We start from the raw sequence: 9265 nt of genomic DNA on the forward strand, positions 1-9265 counted from the left end.
AACCGGGTTCGCGTCTCCGCTCCTCCACTTGCAGCTGCTGGGTGACCTTGGGCCAGTCATACTTCCTTGAAGTCTCTCAGCCTCACTCACCTCACAGAGTGTTTGTTGTGGGGGAGGAAGGGAAAGGAGAATGTTAGCCGCTTTGAGACTCCTTAAAAGGGAGTGAAAGGCGGGATATCAAATCCAAACTCTTCTTCTTCTTCTTCTGCTGACTCGCCGTGAAAACAGTCTCTGGCTTGTCGGATCTTCCGGCACAGACCTTCCCATCATTGAGATTAGGATATGGCTTCCCATACTGCCTGCAGTCAGAGATGGCTGGTGACCAGTCTTTGTAAACTGTTGGCTCATGTTCAGTTTAGGTCCACCAAGACCCCTAGATCCTTTCCACATGTACTGCTAGTAAGCCAGGTATCCCCCATCCTATATTTGTGCATCTGAATCCGGTCGCTCATCAGTCCGTAACATGTAAGACCATATGAATTCAGCGCAGAACCACCAGGACCTTGAGTCTCTTAAATAGTTCACAAAACAGATGGAAAAGTCTCTTTGCACCTTTCAACCAAGTGACAGCAGAAACCATTAGGAATCCAGTGTCCGGTCACAAAGTAGGGCAGTATACAAATTTAATTAATTAAGAGGAAGAGGAAGAGGAAGAGGAAGAGGAAGAAGAAGAAGAAGAAGAAGAAGAAGAAGAAGAAGAAATTAATAGTAACAGCCACTCGAATGTATCGAAAGCTGGTCTCTGATTTTGTTTTAATGAACAGCCGATGTGGACAGACTCCTCCGAGCTGGAAAGCCCACCACCTGTCCTCTTGACCCGTGCCCGTCTTGGCTGATTAGAGCGTGTCCAGACGAGGTGCGGGCCCTCCTGGGGGATATCATCAATTTGTCCCTTGGCACGGGGACATTCCCAGGGGAACTGAAGGAGGCAGTGGTGCGCCCGCTCTTAAAGAAAACATCATTAGATCCTTTAGATCTATCCAGTTACCGCCCGGTTTCGAATCTTCCGTTCCTGGGTAAGGTGATTGAGAGAGCGGTTGCTGAACAGCTTGGTGGGTTTCTGGATGAAACATCGGCTCTGGATCCATTCCAGACCGGCTTCCGCGCTGGTCATGGGACCGAGACGGCTCTGGTTGCCCTAACAGATGATCTTCGTAGACAGCTGGATCGAGGCGGGTCGGGGCTGCTGATTCTTCTAGATCTGTCAGCAGCTTTCGACATGGTTGATCATGAACTTCTGGACCACCGCCTTGCCGACGTGGGGATCCAGGACACAGTCCTTCAATGGCTGCGCTCGTTTCTCTCTGGTCGGGGACAGAGGGTGGCGCTTGGGGGGGAATTGTCATCGCGCCACTCCTTGGTATGTGGAGTACCTCAGGGTGCGATACTCTCCCCGATGCTTTTCAACATCTTTATGCGCCCCCTTGCCCAGCTTGTTCGGAGTTTTGGGCTGGGTTGCCATCAGTATGCTGATGACACCCAACTCTATCTGTTGATGGATGGCCATCCTGACTCGGCCCCAGACACACTGACCAGATGTTTGGAAGCTGTGGCTGGATGGTTACGTGGGAGCCGGTTGAAGCTAAATCCTTCGAAGACAGAGGTCCTGTGGCTGGGACGGGGCGATATGGGATTGGAGGGGCAACTCCCATCTCTTGCGGGGGCGCAATTAGTGCCAGCACCGTCTGTTAAGAGTTTGGGTGTAATCTTCGACACCTCCCTTTCCATGGAGGCGCAGATTGCAGCTATAACAAAGGCGGCATTTTTCCATCTCCGCCAAGCTAAGCAGTTGGCTCCTTACCTCTCTTGCCCTGACCTAGCCACTGTGATCCACGCGACGGTCACCTCCAGACTGGATTATTGTAACTCGCTCTACGTGGGGCTGCCCTTGAGACTGACCCAGAAACTCCAGCGGGTGCAGAATGCTGCAGCGAGACTCCTTACGAGGTCTTCGCTGCGAGATCACATTCACCCGGTGCTATACCAGCTGCACTGGCTCCCGGTGGAGTACAGGATCAGGTTTAAGGTGCTGGTTTTAACCTTTAAAGCCCTATACAGCCTAGGACCCTCGTACCTATGGGACCGCCTCTCCTGGTATGCCCCACAGAGAAACTTATGGTCTTCAAATAAAAACATCTTGAAGGTCCCAGGCCACAGAGAAGTTAGGCTGGCCTCAACTAGAGCCAGGGCTTTTTCGGCTGGTGGAACACTCTGTCACAAGAGACCAGGGCCCTGCGGGACTTGACATCTTTCCGCAGGGCCTGCAAGACAGAGCTGTTCCACCAGGCCTTTGGCAAGGGCACAGCCTGACTCCCTCCTTCGGCAATCTTCGCGGAGCTCTGGCCCAATGGCTGCCAGTGGCTTGAATTAATTAATTTTAGAATTAATGGTTTTAGAGTGTTGTTTATGCTGTACTTTTGTACTGTTTTATTGTTGTTAGCCACCCTGAGCCCGGCTAAGGCTGGGGAGGGCGGGATATAAATAAATTATTTTATTATTATTATTATTATTATTATTATTATTATTATTATTATTATTATTATTATTATCTTCGCTCCTCTGATTTCGTAAACCTTTGCTTAAAAGCTCTCCAATTCTGGGATCACTCCGTTTCTCATTTTCCCCAATCTCCTCATCTGACTATCTGATTGCTGTTCATGGTGGGATCAGCCACGTGGCTAGTGAGAAACGATAAGCCTGCCTATCAGATCTCAAGTCCAGATTGTGGCTTCCTGGGGAAGGTGGAGTCCAGAGGCTGGAGGTCATAAAAGCCATGGGGTCGAGAGGCTGAAGAGTTAAGCGCCAGGCATCTCCCTCCTTGGCAAGCATCAAGATGTGGAGACTCCGCCAGGCTCTTCCGCTGCTGCTCCTGTCCTTCTCCTTAGCCCTTACAGGTGAGTAAAAGCACCATGGCAGATGATGCACCATGGGGTTTCTCCTCCCTGAAATCCTCCTCCCAGCAGTCATTCAAAAGCCCAAAGGGGGTCTTCCTAGGCTCCTCTTTGCTTTCGTTTTGCTAACTTCCTTGCTAGGAAAACGAATTGTAAGCTCAGCGGAACAGTGAACCGTCCTTTTTGCTCCCCCAATAACTTTGAATGTGTGGAGGACACCCCAGAACGTGCAAGGAGGAGGAGGAGGAGTTGATCTCTGCATACGGTTCTTGCAGATCCATTGCGGAGTCAGATTGTTGGGGGGCATGAAGCCCAGCCCCACTCCAGACCCTACATGGCTGCCTTGAAGTATTACAATGGGAATTTCGACTGTGGCGGATTCCTGGTGGCGCCCCAGTGGGTAATGACGGCTGCGCACTGTGATGGGTAAGTCTCACTAATCCCTCCTTGATTCTTAGCAGGGATGGTCATAGAATCAGAGAATTATACAATTGGACTGCAAGGGTCCTCTGGTCAGCTAAAGCACCCATGACAGATGACCACCTAACCATCAAGGTTCACAGCTGGTTGTATGGAGGGAGCCTGGTCTTTTGCACATGGGTCAGGAGGGGATTGAGTTCTAGGATCTCTGACACTAACTGATGCTCTGTTTCCAGCAACTATAGAGTCATCTTGGGGGCACATAACATCTCCGTTAAAGAACCCTCTCAGCAAGTATTCACCGTTAAGGCTAACTACAAACACCCTGAATATAAAAAATATAACCAATATAACAAACTCGTCTTATACAACGATATCCGTCTGCTCAAGGTAACTTGCTCCAAGCAATCTCTCCTTCTATCTTCCCCCCGAGGTCAGTGATCCTGAAGGCAGAAGGGGTCAAGGCTCTCCCTCCATCCCAATGTGTGCAGCATAATGCACTAGATTTCGTGCAGGTTATCCTGGCATTGGGGGGGCAAAAGTCTCTTCCGTGGCAGCCTAGAAATCATTAAATTCAGAGTAGGCAGTTGCTTGTAGGAGTTTTTATCTTAAAACAGTTTTAGTTGTAGTCTTTCAGTATTAATTGTTTGCCCCAAAGTGTGTGTGTGTGTGTGTGTGTGTGTGCGCGCGCGCGCGCACGCAGTGGAGAATCCCCACCACATTCGCAAGACTCTTGCTGGTACAACCACCCAGTTGAGCGTGCACTGTTAATATTATCCATATTGTAATATTATCATTCGGTATTATCAATACAGTCTGCTGATTTCTTTTGCCCAAAGTTCCCCATTTTAGAGGCACCAGATTCCCCCAAGGGCTCCCTCGAGCAACACTAAGCCAATGAGCCCTCTCCCATCTCTCCTTTCCACAGCTGAATTCCAAGGCTACTCTGGGTAAATACGTCCAGATCCTGCGCTTGCCCAAATTCGACCGTAACCTCTCCGATGGGACTCCCTGCAGCGTGGCAGGATGGGGCCGGGTTTACAAAGACTGGTCACCAGACACTCTCTACGAGACCAATGTTGCCATCTATGACCGTGGGCAGTGCAGCAAGTCGTATCCTGAACTCGATGATGGGCAGGTCTGTGCCGGGAGACCCGGTGAGCCTGCGGATTCTTTCAGGGTGAGGGGCAGCAGAAGCAGCGAGCGAAGGGATTGGGGGGGGGGAGCTGTATGCCTTCCCACCCTTCTGAGGGATCATTCGCTTCTCCAGGGAAATGGACACGGGCTTGAATTGTGCTAAGGGCTCCGACCCAGTTTCATTCCCCCCTGCTTTCCCTGGGGGGTGGACCACTCATTAGTGCTCGATTAGGGCAATCGGCCATCAAGCTTTGCTTGGATTGCTGTTTGTTCCAATTTAGAACTTAAATAGTGGGTTTTCCTGGGAAAGGAAGGAGTGGACGAACCCCAAGTCGTACTGAGAGTAGATCGGCTAGTAACCTGGCAGTTGCCGTGGTTCAAGAAATAGAAGAAGAGTTTGGATTTGATATCCCGCCTTTCACTCTCTTTAAGGAGTCTCAAAGTGGCTAACATTCTCCTTTCCCTTCCTCCCCCACAACAAACACTCTGTGAGGTGAGTGGGGCTGAGAGACTTCAGAGAAGTGTGACTGGCCCAAGGTCACCCAGCAGCTGCATGTGGAGGAGCGGGGAAGCGAACCCGGTTCACCAGATTACGAGTCCACTGCTCTGAACCACTACACCACGCTGGCTCACGCTGGTTCAAGCATGAGAGTTGGCCACAATGGGGATCCAAATCTTCCCCCAGCTGCCATCTTTGTTCTCTCCTCTCCACAGGGCGATTCGGGTGGCCCCTTGGTGTGCGATGGCGTGGCAGAAGGAATCGTCTCGTATGGCAAGCCCTGCCCTCCTGGTGTTTACACTCGAGTCGCCCAGTACCTTGACTGGATCAAGGAAACCATGAAACGGTGAACAGAAGAAGCAACCGCGGTGACATTGTGCCTTCTTTCCCACCCCTAATGCTTTTGCTTGCTGAATAACCTGGTTGGCTTGCATTCTGCAACAACACACACACACACACACACACACAGAGAGAGAGAGAGAGAGAGAGAGAGAGAGAGACCCTCAATGGCTGCGAAATTAGATCTATCAGTTGTTTCATACAGGATGGTGTTTGGGCATGTGCCTTCACTGCCTCCCGTCCCCTTGAAGAAAACCCTTCCACGGACCTCCATCTCCCTCAAACCGCTCCTCCCTTCCCCCTCCCTTCCCCTAATGCAGGGATGGAAGACCTGTGGCCCCCAGATGCTGGAGTCCAGCAACATCTGGAGAGCCAAAGACGATCCAAATATCTGGATAGCATCATCTTCCTTTAGATCAGGAGGGAAGGACCTGTGACTCTCTAAATGTGGCTGGACTCCAACTCCCATCATCCTGGCCAATTTAGCCAAATGTGAGGGCTGATGGGAGGTGAAGTTCATCAACGTCTGGATGGCCAATATGCCAGCCACCTCTGCTTTAGAGGACTCCTCTGGCTCTTCCTTCCAGAGCCCCGCAGACCTGCCATTGGAACCTGCATTCTGGGTCAAGGTCAGGTGAAGCCCCTTGAGATTGAGGGATGTGGGACGTTGTCCTCTCAGCCAACAGGGAAGGATTCTATCTCATTTCTAAAGGGATCCTCTGTGTATTTCATCAGCCCCCCAAAGACCACCCTAACCTCTAGGATTCCAAAATACTTTGGCACCCACAACACCTCACAAATAACCTTTTTCACAGAATAAACTCCCCTAGGCTGTGGGTTAGGGACGCGGGTGGCGCTGTGGGTTAAACCACAGAACCTAGGGCTTGCTGATCAGAAGGTCGGCGGTTCGAATCCCCGTGACGGGGTGAGCTCCTGTTGCTTAGTCCCTGCTCCTGCCCACCTAGCAGTTCGAAAGCACGTCAAAGTGCAAGTAGATCAATAGGTGCCGCTCCGGCGGGAAGGTAAACGGCGTTTCCGTGCGCTGCTCTGGTTCGCCAGAAGCGGCTTAGTCCTGCTGGCCACATGACCCGGAAGCTGTACGCCGGCTCCCTCGGCCAATAAAGCAAGATGAGCGCCGCAACCCCAGAGTCAGCCACAACTGGACCTAATGGTCAGGGGTCCCTTTACCTTTACCTTAGGCTGTGGGTTGCGATGTATTGTAGGAATGGAGGAAACATTTAATATTCAGCCTGGATTGAAAGTTCACACTTTCTGAAACAAGATTCACACCAAAAACAGCCATCCTCCAAAATGAACATTTCTCCAGATTTTGCCTCTCAGGTCTCCAGCCAAGTCATGTTTATGTGAATGCACATAATGGGGGAAAAGTGTGTCTTTTGCTGCATGGAATAGTTTTTTTAAAAAATGCAAACAAAAAATGCATTATCTTAGGGCAAATTGCTTTGCAAAAGAAAATGTGAATATTCGGCACAATTGCGTACCAAAGTGTGTATCCAAAGAAATTCACATTAAAATGCTGTTGAATTTTCATGAGTTTTTCTTTAAAAAATAAATAAATACCCTGCAAACTTTTACAGATACATGGATAACTGAACTTAAATGGCAAACGTAAATGGCAAAGCTGTCCATGGAGGCGCAGGTTAATTCTGAGTCCAGGGCAGCTGTCTACCAGGTCCACCTGGTACGCAGGCTAAGACCCTACCTGTCTCTCTTCCACTCTGTCTCGCCAGAGTGGTGCATGCTCTGGTTATCTCCCGCTTGGACTACTGCAACATGCTCTACGTGGGGCTACCTTTGAAGGTGACCCGGAAACTGCAATTAATCCAGAATGCGGCAGCTAGACTGGTGACTGGGAGTGGCCGCCAGGACCACATAACACCGGTTCTGAGAGATCTGCATTGCCTCCCAGTACATTTCCGAGCACAATTCAAAGTGTTGGTGCTGACCTTTAATGCCCTAAACGGCCTCGGTCCTGTATACTTGAAGGAGCGTCTCCGCCCCCATTGTTCAGCCCGGACACTGAGATCCACCGCCGAGGGCCTTCTGGCAATTCCCTCATTGCGAGAAGTCATCGAACTGGAATCACAAACACACGCACACACGGCCAGGGACCTTAAGCCTGCTGGGCCCACCCTAGCCCAGAATATTCCCAATCCGCTCAGCCTAAATCACGCTAATTGAAAGCCCTAAACGGCCTCCGTCCTGTATACCTGAAGGAGCGTCTCCACCCCCATCGTTCAGCCCGGACACTGAGGTCCAGCTCCGAGAGCCTTCTAGCAGTTCCCTCCCTGAGAGAAGTGAGGTTACAGGGAACGAGGCAGAGGGCCTTCTCGGTGGTGGCGCCCGCCCTGTGGAACGCCCTCCCTTCAGATGTGAAGGAAATAAGCAGCTATCTTCTCTTTAAAAGACATCTCAAGGCAGCGCTGTTTAGGGAAGTTTTTAATATTTAACGCTGTACTGTTTTTAACACTTGATTGAGAGCTTCCCATAGTGGCTGGGGAAACTCAGCCAGATGGGCGGGGTATAAATAATAAATTATTATTATTATTATTGCTTAGGTGGATAACTGGGGATTGGAAAAAGAAAAAAGGTGCCGGGAGGGAAGGACTAAAACATGAATCAAAATTAAGGCACCAATTCATAAAATAATAAGAGTTGGAAGGTACGACAAGGTCCATATAATACAATGAAGGAATCTTTTGCAATGAAGGAATCTTTTGCCCAACATGGGGCTCAAACCCACAGCCCTGAGAGTGGCTCCCCATTTGTGGAATGCTCTCCCCAGAAAAGCTCACCAGCCTCCTTCATTACATAACTGTGGCCTTTTAGATGTGTTTCCTGGAGGGGTGTGTGTGTGTTATTGGTTTGTTTTCATTCTTGTTTTGGTTTCATTATGCATTCTTGCAATCTCATTTTGTATTGGATGAAGGGCTGGCATTTTGTTGTTGTTGTTTAGTCGTTTAGTTATGTCCGCCTCTTCGTGACCCCCTGGACCAGAGCACGCCAGGCCCTCCTGTCTTCCACTACCTCCCGCAGTTTGGTCAAACTCATGCTGGTAACCTCGAAAACACTATCCAACCATCTCGTCCTCTGTCGTCCCCTTCTCCTTGCGCCCTCCATCTTTCCCAACATCAGGGTCTTTTCCAGGGAGTCTTCTCTTCTCATGAGGTGGCCAAAGTACTGGAGCCTCAGCTTCAGGATCTGTCCTTCCAGTGAGCACTCAGGGCTGATTTCCTTCAGAATGGATAGGTTTGATCTGCTTGCAGTCCATGGGGCTCTCAAGAGTCTCCTCCAGCACCAGAATTCAAAAGCGTCAATTCTTCGGCAATCAGCCTTCTTTATGGTCCAGCTCTCACTTCCATACATCACTGCTGGGAAAACAATAGCTTGAACTTATACGGACCTTTGTTGGCAAGGTGATGTCTCTAGGGCTGGCATTACCTCCCAAAAAAACCATGCAAAACAAGGTTCCAGTCCTCATTATCTTGCCTGCACCTGCAGCAGGTGTTTGCTCTCTCAGTCTAATAATAATAATAATAATAATAATAATAATAATAATAAATTACAAACTTTATTTCAGTCACAGACTAGCATAAGATACAAACATGGAAATAAAATAAGGTACACAAGACTTAAAGAAGAGACGGATAAAAGACGGATAAATAGTTAGAAGTGGTTATAACTCACATAAAATTATTATTATTATTAATCCAGCATTACAAAGCCAGAAGAAGGAAGGAGGGAAGTCAACTCTTAGGAGTAAATGTAAAGTAGTGTGTATATGCATAGTATGTAATTATAAAATCGATAAAGATTATCTTCCAAAAACAAAAAACAAACAAACTTTTTATGGTCACAGACTAGCATAAGGTATAAACATGGAGATAAAATAAGGCTTAGACTTAAAGAAGAAAGGGAGAAAAGCGAATAGTGAAAAGTGGTTATACTGTAACTCACA

General features: G+C 49.0%; 1 protein-coding gene across 1 annotated transcript; it reads left to right on the forward strand.

Moving 5' to 3' along the window:
- The first annotated feature begins 3169 nt into the window (after window positions 1-3169).
- On the forward strand, window positions 3170-6835 carry LOC114588667 (mast cell protease 8-like). Its single transcript, XM_077921933.1, has 4 exons — window positions 3170-3317; window positions 3548-3701; window positions 4240-4491; window positions 5163-6835. Exons 1-4 carry the CDS (start codon window positions 3226-3228, stop codon window positions 5295-5297), a joined length of 633 nt encoding a protein of 210 aa, XP_077778059.1. The 5' UTR covers window positions 3170-3225; the 3' UTR covers window positions 5298-6835.
- Window positions 6836-9265: the final 2430 nt, after the last annotated feature.

The sequence above is a fragment of the Podarcis muralis genome, chromosome 18 (assembly GCF_964188315.1).
Source record: "Podarcis muralis chromosome 18, rPodMur119.hap1.1, whole genome shotgun sequence".
In the NCBI taxonomy this organism is placed as follows: Eukaryota; Metazoa; Chordata; class Lepidosauria; order Squamata; family Lacertidae; genus Podarcis; species Podarcis muralis.

What these genes read in the sequence shown, in the direction of transcription:
- LOC114588667 (XM_077921933.1), top strand. Translation starts at nt 3,226, where the DNA reads ATGGCTGCCTTGAAGTATTACAATGGGAATTTCGACTGTGGCGGATTC. An exon ending in ACGGCTGCGCACTGTGATGG is followed by an intron (nt 3,318 to 3,547) that starts GTAAGTCTCACT and finishes CTCTGTTTCCAG; the next exon opens with CAACTATAGAGTCATCTTGG. An exon ending in ACGATATCCGTCTGCTCAAG is followed by an intron (nt 3,702 to 4,239) that starts GTAACTTGCTCC and finishes TCCTTTCCACAG; the next exon opens with CTGAATTCCAAGGCTACTCT.